This window comes from Mytilus galloprovincialis, chromosome 4, assembly GCF_965363235.1.
Source record: "Mytilus galloprovincialis chromosome 4, xbMytGall1.hap1.1, whole genome shotgun sequence".
Classification (NCBI taxonomy): domain Eukaryota; kingdom Metazoa; phylum Mollusca; class Bivalvia; order Mytilida; family Mytilidae; genus Mytilus; species Mytilus galloprovincialis.
The window spans coordinates 102,477,601-102,497,913 of NC_134841.1; the positions used below are offsets into that span (position 1 = coordinate 102,477,601).

The following is a 20,313-nucleotide window of genomic DNA, read 5'->3' on the forward strand; positions in this document are numbered from 1 at the left end:
TCAATAAGATTTCTTGTTTATTTTGTATAAAATAAGCCCATTTAGGCTTAAACAAATACTAATTGTATTCAACTATATATAAAATCAAACTTTTGTCATGCTTAATATAGAATCTTTCATCCTCATTTACATACACGTACATTCATTCATAGCAATTAATCATTGCACAAAACACAACTATAAGCCAATACAAATCAATGTTTTACTACCAACCTATTAATGCATTTTATGTCATTTTTTGCATAAACAAAGCTTATTTTTTACTCTAGTCTTGCTTAGGGAAACAATTTTTGTCGCTTGTAAAAAATCAAAATACTGCTGAGTTAACAGGTTCGGTATGATCACATGGAATGTAAATGTTTGAATTTTTTTTATCATTAATGAATTTCTGTTTGAAGTATTTTTCATCTCATAAATTAGTTTTTCAATAGAATTAATTTAAATCTATAATAAACTGATTTAACAATTATTGATACATATACAAAAATTGTAATTTGCATAGCTGTCTATATCTATGATAAAATTGTAAAAAATTTTGATTGTAAAATATTTCATATCCTACAAAATTTTGACATAAACTTGCATATTTATAATATTTTATTCTACTGTATTTGGTCCCAAACATATAGCTCATAATATTTCATTCAATTATATTTAATTATTCTATTCAGCATTTTCTCAATAGAATCCTATCTCATATTGCCATTTGTTATATTTCATATTAACAACCATAATATGTCCATATCCAAGCACTGAGTTAAAAATATTCAATGATAAACAATTAGAAAATCTAGCACTATTGTAAATTATTCAAAACTTGCATTGCATTATTTTTCAAATCTACAAAAAAATATCTGCAATTTATCAATGCCTCAAAGATTTTATATCAAATTTGATAATTACTGAAAACTGAACACATAGACATGATGGAAGAACCAACAGAATACATCATGTTTGATTATTTTAAAATTGTCCTATTACTTTTTCTGCAAAAAATAAAATAAAATAAATAATAAAATTTTGAAATATAAATCTAAATCAGTACAAATGTATAATGAAACTTATTGAGAAAAGAATTACTGAAAACAAAAGCAAACTAATGACTAAACTGGAAGAATAATACTTTATAATACTTTTATTTTTTCTATTCTATAGCTTTGCTTTCAAAAGGTATTCTATAGGTTCTTATGTATACTTTATTAAACCATCAATAAGAAAAATACATCCTTATGACAGTATTAGCATTTATAAAACGCATAAAATTTTAAATGAAAATTTACATATTTTACAGTATGAACACATACTTTGGTTTGATTTCATATCACAATATAAACATTATTGTACATTACACAGAACTTATATATTCTTATCAAATGAAAAACATAAACCTCCTTTAACAAATTATATTTTTTTAATGCAAAATAATTCCTTTAATGTGTATTTACTGAAAATGCAAAATATAGCAAAAAATATTTGAAAGGGGTTACGCTGAACCCTGTGCATAAAATTTATTCATAGTATTGAACCAGATACTTAAAAATCTTTAAAAACTTGTTAACATGCCCTAATACATGTACATGTAATTCTCAATGATTCTCTTTCAAATCAAAAGGAAAAACTGAAATTGAATTGAATTTCTTTCTCAAATTATTAAAAACTAGTAATTACATTGCAGAATTAAATAGTTCATAAAAACCTAATACTCAATTCAGAAAATATCTAATCATTTTCTTGCCTGAAATATCATAAAGATATATTTCTTTTTTTTATTATTTATTTCATTTTGTTTTATTGCTTCTACTAGCTGAAAATAATTTTGCATAGACACACAACCTAACAAGGTGTCACATGACATGACAGGGGAGATAACACATGACATGACAGGGAGATAACTCTGGATTATGGTGGATATTGGGGATGCTGGATTGAATTTCCTGGTGGTACTTGTGTCTGTGAGGGTGGTGTTGGATAAATTGCTGCAATAACAAAAAGAAAGACATGAATATTTAAATTAGCTATCAAATTTATTCACAAAGTCATTACACTAAGTAATACATGAGACATTGGGTAGACATAAATGTGAAAAAAGTTTACTTGAAGTTGTTTAGGTGTTGGTTTGAACAAACAAACATATTTGCAAAAGTATTATCAGCCACAAATGTCTATTTCTTCATTTACAATATCTAATAAACAAGTCAGTGTTTAAACTAACAATAACAATTAAGTTTTATGAAACAACTTCACACTGATCAATTAATTTATTTTTGTCTCATACATGTGCATGCTGTCACATTTTTTGCAATTATTAAAACTTGACAAAATGTTAAATTTACAATGTTGTTGTCATTTATTTCTTTCCCCCTTTCTTTTCTTTTGAAGAATGCACTGAATATCAACGTTCTGTTCTTCGCAATTGTTTTTGTTTTGGATGGTTTTTAAATTTGCAACATTTAAAGTTTCCTTTTTGTTATGAGTGCCTCCTCATTGTTGAAGACCCTTTAAAGACCTCTTGTCTTTATTTTGTTGCCATGGTTGGCTGTTCCATTGAATTTTATTTGACATTTCTTTTAAATTGGAAAAATTATACACTTTTTAATTTTCTGTTCTGTAAAACAAACATGTCATCATTTTTCGCCATGTGTGTTTACTTTTAAACTTTAAATACTAAAAAAAAAGAAAAATTTCATACACCATAGAGTCATAAACTAGTTAGTCAACTGAAATAATAATTTTCAGTAATACATTCTTTAAGCGAGTCATTAATTTCTCAAAAGACTAAGAACAATTACATTAAGTAAGACAACATTTGGTATAAATCATGTTTTAACATAAAATTGTCAATTGGTTTCTATCCCCTGTGCCTTAATGAACCATTACTTACATGGATAATGATATACAGGATATGCTGCCTCTAATACATGGGTATGATGATGTGTGTGAACATGTCTCTGTGTTGGTGGCGAACTCGAGTCTCTCATTTTATCACCCACAGATAATGGTAATGATATCTGTTTATCACTTTTAGTCATGATAGTTGTCACAGGTGATGCTGATCGAGATCCTGCTTTCCCTTTTTCTTGTAATTCATGAATTTTATGACTGGCACTAGTGTTAGCTTGTGTTGTTATATCGGACTTCTTTAAATCCATTTCAATAGGTCCAGCTTTAGATATCGGGACCATCTTTTGTTTTTCATTGTCTGATCCAACACCTGCAGGATAGCTATTAATTTGTGAAGGATGGATATAATTTGTAGGATAAACCATGTTACGATATGGATCGTATGGGATATGTCCGTATGAGGTTGGTGGGGACTGTACAAACTGACTGTGATAGAGGTAGGGAGAATAATGAGATCCAGGAGACTGTGATAGCGATGTGTGAGGACTGGAGGGTTTGGAATATTGGCCTATTTTGGATTTTGGAGTGTCTACACTACTACTCCTATTTTTGTCTGAAGGTGTCTCTGAATTTCTTAGTTTATCAAATGATCCTTCATAATTCTTGAATTTATCACTTTTGTCCATTGATCTTTCATCCATATTTTTAACCTTCTCTGATGAAGGAGTTCGCGTCCTTTCTTCACTAGCACTTTTAGAAGACATACTTAAATCTGGAGCTGAATCACTCCGATCTTTAAGTTTACTGAAAGGTTCTTGTTTAATAGTTACATTTGGCACAAGACCTTGTGGAAAGTCTTTTGATTTTTCTGAAGAGAAGGGACTATTATTACTTGACTTATTGCCTACTAAATCCACTGGACGAGGATCAAAACGATTGTCAGTACCTTTCTTTTGCTCAATCCTCTTTTGATGTTCTATATGTTTTTGTTCTTTATACATTTGCACTCTCCTAGCTTGTTCCTCACTCAATTTTCCATCCTTTTGTCCTTTCATTCCTTCAGGATTTTGCTGCTCAAAGCGAATTTTATCAATATTTGGTTTAACATCAATTTCTTTAGAACTTTGCTGCCGATTGTCATTTGGTTGCCGATCACGCATTGACTTTTGGTCTTTTTCTGACTCATTGGTACGTTTAGTATCTGTATGAGGAAATCCACCTGAATATTCACTAGACAAATTATGTGGTTTATTTTTAAATGCGTCACCACCTGGCCACGGGCCACTAGCCAGAGATATGTCAGTAGCGGATGATCGACTAAGTGCGCGCGGAGACTCAAGATCAATAGGAACTCCCTCCTGATGCATTCTCTTCTGTTGTTCATCAATCATCTTCTCAAAATGCTGCCGATATAACGGGTCATTAGCCATCATATGCATATGATAATTGGGATCTAAATAAGGTCCATAGGCTGCCATATACTGATACTGCTGCTGAGGAGGGAGACTCTGTAGTGCATACATTTGCTGTTTAACCCATTGCTGATGTTGTAATTGTTGAAGTTCATGTTGAGATAACTGCTGTGATGGACGATCCACTTTATCACCGATATTTTCACCTGTTTTATCGTTTTTTGATTCATCTATTTTTGATTTATTTTCAGCACCTCCAACAATTTTTAAATGTTCTGATGGAGTGCTCCTATCTTTACCACTTGAATTTGTCTGAATCTTTTGAATGTTTGATCCAGGTGATCCTTGAGCTGCAGGTGACAAGAGGTATTGTGATTGATTGTAATAATTCCCATACATTCCGTATTGATTTAAAGGTTGATTGTCCAGGCTTACACCTGGGGTAGCACCTTGTGAATCTTTGAGTTTGATGATTTTCTCATCAGTAATTTGTGGACTAGCACTTTGTGCCGGTGAACCAGCCTCATTTGCATCAGAAATGTCAGAATAAGCTGGGCTTTGCACATCATCATTTATATTTGATTTATTGCTTTCATTAGTAATGACTTGTAACGTTGGTGTTACTTTCAGAACACTTGCTTCAGTTCGTGGAGTATGACTGAGATCAACAACTTTTGGTTGTGGCTGCACTTGTCCCGTAATAACACCGACATTGGGTGGATAAGAACTTTTGTCTATTAATGCTCCGGATTTTTCTTTATCAAAATCCAATGGCTTACTTATTGGCATGACCTCCTTTTTAATGGAGTCCAGCGGTTTTGCCATTATTGGAGCTACCTTTATCACACTGCTTGTTTCACTTTTCTTATTGTCAGGCTTCATTAGTTTTGCAGCTGCAATGTTCGGTAACGCTCCATTTGCGTCCTTATCTTTTAATTTCTTTTTATGTTTCATTTTCTTTTCTTTTAACTCCTTCAGTCCTATCAGATGTTGATTAACAGCTGCCGAATCACCTAACACGGTTGGTTTTGGCTGAATCGGTTGAAACTGTGTTGTACTTGATACATGTGTATGTGTAGTAACGGGAGCTAAATTTGTATGCGTCACTGTCACATTAGTTGTTAAGGCAATCATATTTGATGGGGCTATTGGCCTACCTATCACTTTCGGTTTTATCAATTTTTCAGTCTTCCCTGATGAAAGTTCATTTGATTGTGAGTTTGTAGTAATGGCAGCGAATGTAATAGGTCTAGATGATTGCATTGGACTAGAAGAAACAGGTGTAACATTCACAACAGGTGGATTAACAGTGGTAGGTGTCTGTACCACAGTTGTTGGAACAGAAGACAGAGTTATTTCTGAGTTAACTTTAGAACTAGATATTACAGCATGGAAAGAATGCCCTGCCCCGATTGTAGGCTTTGTCACAGTACAACTAGGTGAATTTGTTGAAATTGAATTCTCTTTCTTTAAAGATTCATCAATATCCATTTTGGTCACTTCTGCAGTAGGTTTTACTGTAGGTTTCACAACATTAACAATGTCTATTTTGTCAGAATCATTACTGTCCCCTTTTTTATTGTCCATCTCATCAACACTATCTAAATCAATCTTGAGATTGTTGGAGCTATTCTCACCGCTCTCTCCCATATTGCTATCCATATCTTCCAGCATAGAATCTTCCGTATTATCCATATCACGTGATTCTTCATCGCCCTCTAGACCAACAGCGCTATGGGCATGAGATTGGTGATATCGTAATCCATTCATGTGTCGGTACTTTTTCTTACAATTTGGCTCGGGACATTCAATAAAATTTGGCACAGGACTTTCACTTCCATCTCCTGGAGTTCCACGAGAACATGAACGACTACGTTTAACTTTGGCATTATCATTAACAGCATTTTCCATTTCAACAGGTCTACCTTTACGTTTTAAACCAACAGATGACACAGATATATCAGACTTAGCTGGACTAGGAGGAGCAGTAAAGGTATTACTCCCCTTTCGTCCTTTACGTAAAGTTCTTCCTTCCAGGCCTTTCTCAATGACCGGTGTACTGTTTGATCCCCTTCCTCGTTTAGCTCTTCCCTTTGGTGTTCTAGCATCCATATCACTAACAGGTGAATCACAATTAAACCTACAAAAGAAGATTCTTCATATAAATCTTCAATATTTTATATGTTTGATTAATGTTAAAGTTACATGTTTTTTTCTAACAAAACACAGTTGCTACCCACAAAGGTGATCAATGTGAAGAAATTAATTCAATCTATATCTGTTGTCATTTAATTCAAACTGACAAGAATAATTTTTCACATTATACAAAAGTACAATATAATCAAAAGTCTGCTATCCTGTTCCATACATATGTTTTATAGATGGTGAATATTTTATAGATAAATAGGAGCAATGCAAGTTTGAAAACTTGTGTTGCTTCATAACAGACTCGTATGTTAACAATTTCAATTATTTTCAGCACAAAGCAAGATAACTCTTACTGTATTTAAAATTGACTGGGGAATATTTATTTTCTTGAATTTAAAGCAAATACATTATTAGTAAATTGAGGTGAATACAAGAAGTAAAGAAGCTGCTTATTGTTTATAGCATTTTTCAAAATCTTTATCTATATGATCTTAAGAAACATTTAATCAAAACAATATGCTACTGTGAAAGTACTTTTATTCGTGGGGTACCAATTTTTGTGGTTTTCGTGAATGAGTTTATCTACGAATTTAAGAGACCAACGAAATAAAACAACCATTGTCCAAATTAAGACATGGAAAAATCCCCATGAAGGTTTGACTTCTGATATAATCTAGAGAATATATTGAATAACCTCGACTCTGAGAATGCAGTCACAGAACTACAGTCACAGAACTACAACTGCATGCACCCATTTAATCTTTAATAACCTAAACTGTACCAAGTTTTGGTTTTTAATATTCTCATAAAAATATTTGTTTACGATGAAAGTCAGAATTCCGGTATTGATATGCTAGAATGATAAAGTGTTCATTTTATAGCCTCATAGTTCTCGTACATATATCGTACATATCTACATATCGTACATATCGGAAATAATAATTTCATGCTGGACTTGATTTTGATAAGAATTATTTCACAATTGAAGATACATTTATGGCATTTGCTTATGATACGGATTTCTTTACTTGACATGTGTATGGCCTAATTAACACATTTGATGGTCCTTAATCTGTTGATCTCTTTATCTTGGGTTAATTAGTATTGTCACTAAGATTTACACGGGTCAATGTTTACTTTGCAATTTCCTTCAATCCAGACTATTTGTAACCTTCGTTTCTAGAGGCTTTAATTTTTCAATTATTTTTTTTAGAAAACTAAAATACACGAATTTAAAAACCAACGAACATGTAAATATTGCTCAAACCACGAAAAATTGATACCCACGAATTAAAGTACTTTCACAGTATCTGATCTTAATCTATTATGATAATACATACATGTATAAGATATTAAGTAATTATGACCCTTTTGTTTTAAAATAAATAATTCTGAACAATGAATCCCTTGCATTTTCAGTTTCATAATCGAAAAAAAATATGGATACAAAAATCGTGTAGTATGATCAACAACTGTCAACGTATACTTGTTCCAACTTACAGAAGTTCCAATGGAAACTTTGTTATAAACATTGTCATAATATCTATTCCTGTTGGAACAAATATTCTATACCATTTATTCCTTTAGGAACACATACTGTAATATTTATTCCAGAATATATTTTCCTTTTGGAACTAATATTATAAAGGAACTTCTATTCTGTGACAACAAGACATCTAGATCAATGGATTTATGACAAATTACCAAATTTTAACTTGCCAAAATAGGAGTCAGTGGTAAAGTAGGAACTGGATACCCGTCTTGAGCACAGGAGCTCAAATCGGGTATTATTTCCAATGAGTTTGTGTTTCTTTAGTTTTTTATTGTGCTAGTCTTTTCTATTGTTTGTCATTTAAAACATTCATATTCTGTCTTTATTTAGGGTTTAATAGAAATTCAATGTTATATAGAGATGTCATCATGTGAGACGAGACATTTACTAATTTGGTATTGTCAGTTGCCTCTTTAACTGATACAACTCATCATCATTATTGAACTGGATTAACATGGTGGGTGCCCTTAGCAGAGAACTAGTGGGTTACTAAGCCCCTGACTTAACCCATGTGTTAATGTTTGGGTTCATGTTGCTCAATGGTTAGTTTTCAGTGTATTGTATTGTGGATAGTAATTTGTCTGTGTTTTTTTCACTTGTACAATATGTACGTAGGTAATTTTCATTGGAGATTATAACTATCCCATTACCTTGGTGGGGCCCATTCATGTTTAGTAGATTATAACTATCCCATTACCTTGGTGGGGCCCATTCATGTTTAGTAGATTACAACTATCCCATTACCTTGGTGGGGTCCATTCATGTTTAGTAGATTATAACTATCCCATTACCTTGATGGGGCCCATTCATGTTTAGTAGATTATAACTATCCCATTACCTTGGTGGGGCCCATTCACGTTTAGTAGATTATAACTATCCCATTACCTTGGTGGGGCCCATTCATGTTTAGTAGATTATAACTATCCCATTACCTTGGTGGGGCCCATTCATGTTTAGTCCCATTACCTTGGTGGGGCCCATTCATGTTTAGTCCCATTACCTTGGTGGGGCCCATTCATGTTTAGTAGATTATAACTATCCCATTACCTTGGTGGGGCCCATTCATGTTTAGTAGATTATAACTATCCCATTACCTTGGTGGGGCCCATTCATGTTTAGTAGATTATAACTATCCCATTACCTTGGTGGGGCCCATTCATGTTTAGTAGATTATAACTATCCCATTACCTTGGTGGGGCCCATTCACGTTTAGTAGATTATAACTATCCCATTACCTTGGTGGGGCCCATTCACGTTTAGTAGATTATAACTATCCCATTACCTTGATGGGGCCCATTCACGTTTAGTAGATTATAACTATCCCATTACCTTGGTGGGGCCCATTCACGTTTAGTAGATTATAACTATCCCATTACCTTGGTGGGGCCCATTCACGTTTAGTAGATTATAACTATCCCATTACCTTGGTGGGGCCCATTCACGTTTAGTAGATTATAACTATCCCATTACCTTGGTGGGGCCCATTCATGTTTAGTAGATTATAACTATCCCATTACCTTGGTGGGGCCCATTCATGTTTAGTAGATTATAACTATCCCATTACCTTGGTGGGGCCCATTCATGTTTAGTAGATTATAACTATCCCATTACCTTGGTGGGGCCCATTCATGTTTAGTAGCATCCAATAGAGTACCAACATAGGTCTTGTCTCTCCAAGTTACATTCACTACTAATACTCCTGAAAATACATCACATATAATACATTATTTCTAAATCATTACTTAAAATTGAAACAATACTTTTTTTAATCCCTCTATATAATTATATTTAGTTGAAAATCTACATGCATTAGACAAGTGAAGTTTTCACAGAATGACAATAATGATGGCAAAGAAATTCCTTTATCTATATTTTAGAAGTGTTCTTGGAAAGCACAGTTCTTTTATTACAAGGGATTTAAAACTGTGGTTTTATTTTTTCTTAGTAAAATATAAATTGTTGAATTTAGAATCTTTTAATGTATATTGTTCTACTAGTCTAGATAAAGAGAACAGGGAAGTTGGATGAAGCCAATTCACCGTGCAATAAGGATAACAGATTTTTGCCTAAAGTTGAATTTCAGTATTTCTTTTGATATTTCTAATTATTCATTTAAAGATATTTGATTCAAATATATATTAAGCTCAATTACTATTTACAAATTATGATCCCTGAGGGCTATTACAAATTAATAATATAAGCACTCTGTCATTGCTCATGGACATATAGTGATTTTATCTATAAGATAACTTGCTTCAAACATTTAAGCATTTCTAAGCTGTTATATTGTCTGATTGATGTGTACTTTATCTCTTTCAATCTCCTTCAGATATAACATAATTAACCCCGCCACATTATGTATGTATGTGCCTGTCCCAAGTCTGAAGCCTGTAATTCAGTGGTGGTCGTTTGTTTATGTACATACTGTTTTGTTCATTTTTTTATATGAATAAGGTCATTAGTTCTCTCTTTTGAATTGTTTAAAATTGTCATTTCGGGGCCTTTTATAGCTGACTGCGGTATGGGCTTTGCTCATTGTTGAAGGCCGTACGATGACCTATAGTTGTTAATTTCTGTGTCATTTTGGTTTCTTGTGGAGAGTTGTCTCATTGGCAATCATACCACATCTTCTTTTTTATATGTATATAAGACTGAGAATAAGTAAAACCACTTATACAGACATATAAATTGGGGTTTGACATTCACATAACCCAATTGATGATTTTTCAAATTTTTCTTAGGAATGTACGTACATGTATTACAAAATTAACAAAAATCGATAGACCCAAATATATTTTGACAGGACAGTCAGTCCTATGCTATTTTTCGCGGACTGCTTATAATTAATTTTACCATTTTCCGTCTCCTGCCATACAATGCCTTCCAAGAGGACATTAGTCCCTGGTTCACATGGTCCAAGACAGTCGGGATCTGTAGCCACACCAATGCTACAAGCATCCGTCCCCACATGACTCTGTGAGATTGAGGTAGATGAGTCATTCTAAAAGAAAGATAAAAACTACTATTAGTCCCTGGTTTACTTAGTAAAACATGATTATTGACATTTGTAGCAGGAATTACAAAGACAGATCTAGAGCAATCTTGAAAAGTAAAAGATCACATGACTATAACATAACATGGGTTTTCCCTTAAATTATGTAAGGATGCTATAATAGGATTAAAGGGAAAATTAACTGTTACATTCTGTGCAGTTCTTTGAGAAATCATCATGTTGGCTTGAGGTTGATTGTTATAGAATACCTTGTGAAAGGATGTATTGTGATTTTTTGTGTGTGCAATATTTGAATGCCAAATGTAAAACTGACATTTTGTTAAATATAACCACATTCATGTAACAAACTTGTATATACATATGTTACGTGATGTCCTGCTGAAGCCTAAATTGACTGTCTGATCTTGAAAAAATTGACTTTACTTAGAAATCTGCCTGCATGTGCAAATTCACTGCTATATTGTTAATCCCAATTGATGTTTGTTAAGACAGCCAAATAACAGATGCAGAAAATATCTTTTTCCCGTGTATAAATATTACCACATCTAACAGCCTTTATATTCACATAGCCAAACAACTTTCAATGACTACTACTGCTGTATTTATCCAAGACATAATGGTATTTATAAACATTTCAAATATCTTATCCTGTTATTATAACTTCTCTAAATTTAAAAGAGGTTGTAATAATTATATAAGTACATTATGTGTATCTGGTTATGATCAAACAAGATGATTAAAGATGGAAGACTCTGATCAACAAATAGACTCTAATCTAAATCCATTCCTTAAATTGATGTCCAAATCTGACATCATAATGAATTAAGATTTGGGAGATGTTGATTTGAAGACCAGACTAGAGAATGAAACGTCATTTAGAAACCTGACATTGATCCAATGATTAGCATGTATATATATATATATATATATATGTTTTGCGGCAGCCTTATAATTAGTTTTCATATTTTTTGTTTATTGCAGATCTTGTTTCCTCTATCTAAAATTCCCGATAGTAAATTTCTTGTAATACATGTAATATACTTCTAGATTAATGACAACTTTCACAATTTTCTTACAAAGGAATATTGGTGTTTGATTTATAAATTAGATTTATAAGTTCACTATTTCACAAAGGTATATCATGAGAGCACAGGAAAAGAGACATAATCTGCTATATCTACAAAACACAGCAAAAACCTTTACCTGCAATCAATTCAAAATAAGTAAATGTGGTATTTTTGCCAAATGAGATAACTACCCTCCAAAGTAGATTATTAAACTAAATCACTACAGCTATCTAACAGGTTTACAACTAATAACAACTGGCAAGCACTGTAGGCTGCAGATTTTCTTTACTATTCTTCAACAATGATTATCTTCACCAACACAAATATTAATAACATATGCACACTTTTTTCATTGAACATGTTGAATGAAGCTCTTCAATTTGCATAAAATTATCTTTGAATGTGTTTAACAGCTGGAAGAAGGAACAGAAATGATAGATTTAAATTATGGGACAACCCTGAAGGAAACTTTAAATGTGGACCTGAGAACTAGTGATATAAAGGGACAGTCAGCATGACATTTTATCATTTTTGTTTATCAACCCAGGATGTTCTAATGTATTCGTGCCTTTCATTACAATTTTACATGATGAAAAAACTAAATGAAGTACCAAAAATATGTGTTTGTGTGTACAAAGGGCATACCATGTCTAGTCATTATTTATGCACGTAAATGTGCAATTAATTAAATACATGTTGATCATTTAAACATGTTAAATAGATGTGTACTTTTATAAATTATTCAATGTTATTTTGCATATTGTATTGTCAGGTTGTTTTCTAATTGTAGAACTCTTTTGAACTTAAATTGATTTTTAAAGGATTGATTAAAAGCTGTTAAGAAAACAAAAGATGAAAACAAAATACTAGTAAAATTTGTTCACAATGAAAATTATTTTGCCTTGAAATAAAATACTTTGCTAGCTAAAGGATGAACATGATGAAAAGATTGTGTTCAACTTCTGTGAATCACCTCTTTACAAAGTAGATAACAATACTTTATCTTGTGGGCTATACCAGTGTGTGGATTATTTGTCACATATGCTGGTTGGGTTTAATATCAAAAAGGAAATGTGCATACTTCAATCCAGATACTTCATCCCTTACTGAAGTGTTTGTTCAGGAAATACTACAAGCACATACTTTAATGTTGGTGTCTATGCAGTGGTGACAAAAGGATATTTGGTATTACTTTCTATAAGGAAAGTTTATACAGACAATTCAATGAATAATATTGTTTTTCCCCCATCTGATTTCCCCTCTAGACATCCTTTCATGCATAGATTTTAACAAATCAACAAAATGATAGTATAATCAAATATTATTTTATCTATACAATATATATTTTGGGCAAATTGAATGACTTTAATAATGGCAATTATAAGATTGAATAAACTCTCCTGTAGAATTATTACATGACAAGAATATTTGACTTGACCACATACATGTACATGTATAGATCAATTACTTAGATAATTTGACACTTTGAAGGAGGTGTATCTAACAGGTACAAATTATATATTCCGACTACCTTGACGGATTATATCAACATGCTTTTACATGCAAATTTATCGTTCAATACTAAGTACACATTTATCATTCATGCTCTTCACAAGCTAGGATTACACCAGGAACGATTTTCTTTGATAAATAATGACCTTGTGACCTGTTCATATTTATCAAAGAAAGTATCCTTCTAAAATTTGAATAAGATAAACTAGAGAGCTCAGAAATTCATGCCACTATTGCTTGATTTGTGTATATAGATATATGGCAAAGTCCATGTTTTGTAGTGGGAAACCCCAAAAATCTTTTGGCTCAAAAATAAAATAGGAAGTGCATTAGATACTTAGGAATCTCTGAATAATTAATTGGGTCCATTGGTTAATGACAAAAAGCAAATAAAAAGAGCAGATGGATAATCTTAACTGACTAAGTTTTACTGTTTTTAATCCTCACCAGAATTGGCCATAGCCAGAACTTAGTGACCTTGTAAAAGTCACACTTTTTAAATACCTTAACCTAAGTTATGGCTTTTAACAAGCTTATCAAATGTAATAATTTGCACACTAACAGCCGACTGTGCAAGACCCTTATGGGTAGTCAAGGTTGTTAATAACTCCCCTCTTTGTCAAACAAACATGCTACAATAATATGGACTTTTTGACAAACTTAAATTTACAACTGTTAAACATGTTAATTTTGTTGACATGGAAATTACAAAAACCTTGAGTATTTAAAATCTATAAAGATGTGCATGCCTCATTTACACTTGAAAAGCAGAAATCCCCTCCCAAATTTTAACACATTTTAATTTTCATTAAATATACTTCCAAGGCCAAATACTGGAAACCATAAAGTGTACATATGTTCAAAAGGTTGTGATTATTACAGAAAAAATCCACTGAACCACCATTAACCCATAAAGTATACAATATTATTTCTAAAAATTCATGTCAGTATCATGTTTTAGTCATTTAACCTTGTAAATAATAAACCTCACCATAAGTCATATTTTAAAATTGATTATTACCTTTTATAGACTTATTTCCTTCTCAGACTTGCAGGCCAAAATTACCAGAAGTTTCGATATTCATTGAAACTATGATGGTAACTTGAATTGCATTCATTTCAATTTAATTAAAAAAAAAACAGCCTTCAATTTATACAATATTCACCATTTCAGTAATGTGTTTATCCCATTTCATTTTACACTCATCACACAAAATTGGACAATTAGACATTATCAATAACTTTTGAGTAATGGGTTTAAATAGTCTGGAAAAGTTGGCTCTCAGTTAGATATTTAAATAGAAAGACTACAATAAAATAAAAAAAAAATTTTTGAACAAATGATTTTTACCTTAATTTTTTTTTATCAAGATTGATGTGTAACTGTCAAACAAGCTTAAAATGTATTTGTTAGATAATCATTTGATCATTATCTCTTCAAATGTGATGAGACAGATGTTTGTTGATATAATGTACATGTTCAGGCTGAGCATTATAAATGGTGGATAGTCACCATACATGTAGACCATATGTGACATAATGTCAATGGAGAAAAGGAGCATGGGTGGGTGTAAGCCCCTTTTCAACCTCGGTCATTCCCCCCAAAAAAAATTTTCTCTAGAATTTCACCCATTTTTTCATCTCAGAAATCAGTTCTTTAAAATAATCTTAAAAAAAATCATATTATAGAAAACCATAACCAGGTGCTCCGCAGGGCGCAGCTTTATACGACCGCAGAGGTCGAACCCTGAACAGTTTGGGCAAGTATGGACAAAACATTCAAGCATGATACAGCTCTGAATTTGGATTGTGATCAAATTTTTGACATTACATGGGTTTTTTTTACACAAAACAAATGCCAAGATTTTACAAATCAATTAAAGATTTCTTCTTCAAACTTTTTAAATCTAAAATTAAATAGTTGACACAGCATAGGTTTCTGACACAGAATGAATGTGGTCTAATGAACTTAAAAGGTTTTTTTTGCCTTTGAGCAAATCACTATGCTGTTGAATATTAATCCTCTCAAAAAAATGTTTGAAGAAATTTTCTTTTTATTTATGAAATCTGAAATGAGAAAAATTTAACCCCCCCCCCCCTTTTTTTTCACATCCCCGTTTCCCTTTTTCAAAACTGATATCAATTCAAATTTCTAATGGAGTTTGCAACAATAACTACTCATTTAAATACATCATAAAATATTAAGATGTAAAAAAACTGCTTGTTATCACTGAATGGTAAAGATTATTTAAATTTATCAGTTGGTAGTAAAAAGTGTATATACATTGTATATTGTATATAACAAAGATTTAAGTTGATTCTGGACAAAGAAAGATAACTCCAATTAAAAAAAATTCTTGCTATTGCACAATATTGTGCAATAGGATATTTCTTGCTTACTATTCTGGACAAAGAAAGATAACTCTAATTAAAAAAAAATTTGCTATTTCACAATATTGTGCAATTAGATATTTCTTGCCATTGCACAATACTGTGCAATTGAAAAGACTTGCTATTGCACAATACTTAATATAATAATTTTAGATCCTGATTTGGACCAACTTGAAAACTGGGCCCATAATCAAAAATCTAAGTACATGTTTAGATTCAGCATATCAAAGAGGCCCAAGAATTCAATTTTTGTTAAAATCAAACTTAGTTTAATTTTGGACCCTTTGGACTTTAATGTAGAATTTGAAATTTGAAAACAGGACCAAAAATGAAGAATCTACATACACAGTTAGATTTGGCATATCAAAGAACCCCAAGGATTCAATTTTTGATGAAATCAAACAAAGTTTAATTTTGGACCCTTTGGACCTTAATGTAGACCAATTTGAAAACTGGACCAAAAAACTTCAGTAATCAAGAATCTAAGCACATTTTTAGATTCAACATATCAAAGAACCCAACCGATTCATTTTTTGTCAAAATCAAACTAAGTTTAATTTTGGACCCTTTGGACCTTAATGTAGACCAATTTGAAAACGGGACCAAAAGTTGAGAATCTACATATACAGTTAGATTCGGCATATCAAAGAACCCCAATTATTCAATTTTGATGAAATCAAACAAAGTTTAATTTTGGACCCTTTGGGCCCCTTTTTCCTAAATTGTTGGGACCAAAACTCCCAAAATTAATACCAACCTTCCTTTTATGGTCATAAGCCTTGTGTTTAAATTTCATAGATTTGTATTTACTTATACTTTTTAGCCTCTAATTGTCTAAAGCGATTGAGCCATGCGAGAGCCATGCACACATGTAAGCTACTATAAGGTATTGTACTATACAGCCCAACATGCTTCCTCAGATTCAACATCATCTCTTCACTTCACTTTAATATAGGTTAAATAAAACGTTTTGATGACTAAGCCACTTATTCCACAATTACTACATAAAATCACAGAACCAGTTTAATATTCAACCCCTTCAAAAGCTTAAGTAACTGGTAGATTTCAAAAGGCTTCTTAAAGTCTGAAAACATTGATAATTTAAATGGAAGTGAACTATGTTAACTGTATGAAACAAATGTCCATGAAATCTAATCCTAACACCAGGTCCCATTATCTTTTTTTTAATATCTTAAATCTAGATTTCTTAGCAAATTTAGGCTTAATTTAATCTATGAAAATAACTGAATATTGATCTCAAATTATGCAAATATCATTTATATCTGTCAGATCAGAGTTATCAGTTTTCCTATATTTGCTTAAATACTTAGCATTTGGAAGGAGAAGTGAAGAAATGATGAGTACAGAATCTTTGGAGCAGCAGACGGGACAAACAGTACAAACCTTTTCAACTTTGACTTTTTTTAAGGGAAAGCCAATGCCTTCATCTTCTTTGGCATCAAAATCATATGGGTCATCTGTTTTACTGGAATCGGCAGCCGGTTTAGAATCCAGCGAGACTTGAGAAAAGGCAGCATCAAGAGTAGTACTCACTGAAGACACGTCCGATCCCTTCTGGACTCTTTCTTTTATCTTTTCCTTTTTATGTATCCCTTTGACCTTGGGTGACTTGTCACCAGATGTATTCTGTTTCACTTTGTCCATTTGAGTTCCGTTAGCACTATTATATTCGTTGGTAGACATTTTTTCAGCTCCTTTGACAATTTCGTGTTTACCATCATTCTTTGTAGCATTTACATTTTTGCGTTTTATTTTCATTTTTAATCCTCTGTCAACAACTGCATGGTGTTCTGCCCCGCTCATTGTTTCTCCTCCTCTCCTTGTTTACCACTGTCAATGGGAGAGTTGGAGTGTGGGTGTAGTCAAACTTCCATTTACTGCTGAACTGTGCCATTCATTCAAGTTTTAGTCTGCATAGCAAAGAGTTCTATTGTACATATATATGGTAGATTCACCATCCAAAAAAAATCTTTTACACAGACACTATCTCTTTTTTACCATGTTTATCTGAAATAATAAAATAACTTATGAAGTATTGACTTCAAAATGTGAACAACATATAGAAGAAAATTTGAACCCAAAAGGATATAATAAATCCTAATATCTTATTTCTATAATGGAAATTCAGAACTTGAGCACACCATTTAATCAGGTATTACATGTGATTATGTAACCATCACTTTGTTTTTGTAATCGCAATTTCAATTTTTTTTAAATGATTTGTTACAATAGATTTTAAAATTTTTAAATTTAAGATTATTTCATTTATATGAATATGTTTTTTAATATTTAACATTCTCTAAATCGTAATAACTAGTCTTATTTTTCGACCATCAATAATGCGCCCAAATATTTCTTAATTTACTGAAATATAAGCAGAGGCCTTGAAACATACATCAGTAATGTAATAATGGATTACAAAATTTGTTATCTTTGATTAACGGTGCATCTAAATTTGTAAACAAAGATTATAAAATTAGTAAAAACATAAGGAATAAATCAAGTTGATTTGATAACAAAGAACATTAATATTCCACATTCATGAATTGATGTCAATACATAGCCAAAATTTCATGAAAACAGGTGAACAAATTCTTGGATTTGTGTCAGATGTTAAAAAAAAAATAACCTCTTAAATTTATGTATGAACATTAATTACAAAAAATGTCTACAACCATCTGAAGTATTCCTAAGATTGTAGTTTTTATGAATGGAGCATTTGAAGTACAAGTGCAAGTCTTCAAAGGATACACATAATCCATTAACCACAAATTACATATAATCCTGTAATTACCTATACATCTGTACTGTTTACCCAAGTCTGATTCCCAACATATGATATTAAAGGCAAACAGCCATCAAAACCAATCATGTTTACCTCTGACTGAACATTGAGAAATTAAACAGTCGACACAGGTTTTTAAGAGATCAAACAAAGAGAGAATTGTGTTGAGATTAAATGTTTTTGGTATTTGGTATGGGAGGGTGTCATCTGTTAATGTTGCATAGAGAAGTATTAGTTTAAACAAATAAATTGTATTTAATCCGATATGAACTTAGATAACTTATCATAATTGTATGTAAGAGTTTGATTAGGTCTTTATCAAATTAACCTCAAGTTGGTGACATATCAACAATTTATAACTATTTCATACCTGTATTACACAGGTAAATCTTATCAAGGTGTGAATTTCAGTAGTCAAAACTGTGCTATTCACTACTGCATGTAATAGCTGTCTGGGTGTTCAAAATCTGAACACCACTTTTAATAATTTAAAGTAGAAAATAAGTCATGCTAGCATTCAAATTTTTCTCATTGTCATATCTATAACCAAAGACCAGATAATTATTGGTCAAAGGTCATATGGTAAATAATTTTGTTTCAATATTTGATTTTTGTATAAATGTAAATAAATTGATTAAATGAACAAGTGGACTTTCAAATAATCCCCCCAGTTCATGTTGATTCATGTGAGCAAACAGAAAATCTGTGAAAAGACTGAATATTACCGTGACCAAGCCTTTTTAATACTTCAAGTACAAAAGTCACTTTTTATTTAACGCTACATGTACTATTAAAACTTATGAAATAACACCTTTAGGTAATGTTGGCTAATTTGAGTGACAGGTTATTACATATCACATGGTAGACTGACGATTGATTTAATGACTAGGTATTTACATACATTTAGAGATTACATGTAACAATTAGATTATTGGTTTAAATCTACCGTAATAAAGACAACAATAAGATTGAACTGTGCTAGATCTTTCTACTTCAATAGATGAAAATACTAAATCAATTAAAATTTTAATAATCTTAAACATTCCCTGCCACAAAATCAATTATGTAACTCTATTAAAACTTTAATTAACACACTATTAAAACTTTAATTAACACCGAGTAACATAAATCGTAACTTTAACTCAATATAAAATATTTAGACTTTCACTGCTAAAGATAAATACATGTTGAACACAGCAATGAAGACAGTTTATAGCTTCAAATGCATCTAGGGGATAAACTTGGAACAACCATGTAAGTAAAAATAACTGGAATAAATAAACTCAATTACCCAAACCCAGAAATCTTTACTGACCTTAAGTTGTAACAGCTAAAGAAATCGATCTCAAGTACAAACAAAAGATATTGTAAAAGTTACCTGGTTGAAGAGGGATACTAAAAATCAAATTACCGCCATTTTCCCAAATAGCTTAATTTTAAAGGCCTTGTTGACATGTTCTGTAAAGCTTTGTCAGAAATTACGGTCGTTTGAAAATGTATAGAATACAGTACCTTTAATAACGCTATCAACCTTTAATGCCATAGTTTGTCACACAAGGGATCATTGTATT

At 31.7% G+C, this 20,313-nt stretch overlaps 1 protein-coding gene across 5 annotated transcripts in view; it reads right to left on the reverse strand.

The window, feature by feature from the left end:
- LOC143073664 (zinc finger protein 608-like) overlaps positions 1-20,313 on the reverse strand; it is a 26,337-nt gene continuing 6,024 nt past the window's right edge. For 3 of the 5 annotated variants that reach the window (XM_076249370.1, XM_076249371.1, XM_076249372.1), the window contains exons 2-6: positions 17,341-17,964; positions 10,807-10,954; positions 9,565-9,652; positions 2,882-6,393; positions 1-1,976 (exon numbers count right to left, since the gene is read on the reverse strand). In XM_076249370.1, the coding sequence (XP_076105485.1) occupies positions 1,900-1,976; positions 2,882-6,393; positions 9,565-9,652; positions 10,807-10,954; positions 17,341-17,760 (4,245 nt within the window). In that variant the 5' untranslated portion in view covers positions 17,761-17,964 and the 3' untranslated portion in view covers positions 1-1,899. Of the gene's footprint in view, positions 1,977-2,881; positions 6,394-8,603; positions 8,702-9,564; positions 9,653-10,806; positions 10,955-17,340; positions 17,965-20,313 lie in introns of those variants that run through there. The other 2 variants (XM_076249373.1, XM_076249374.1) reach the window with 2 other exon arrangements.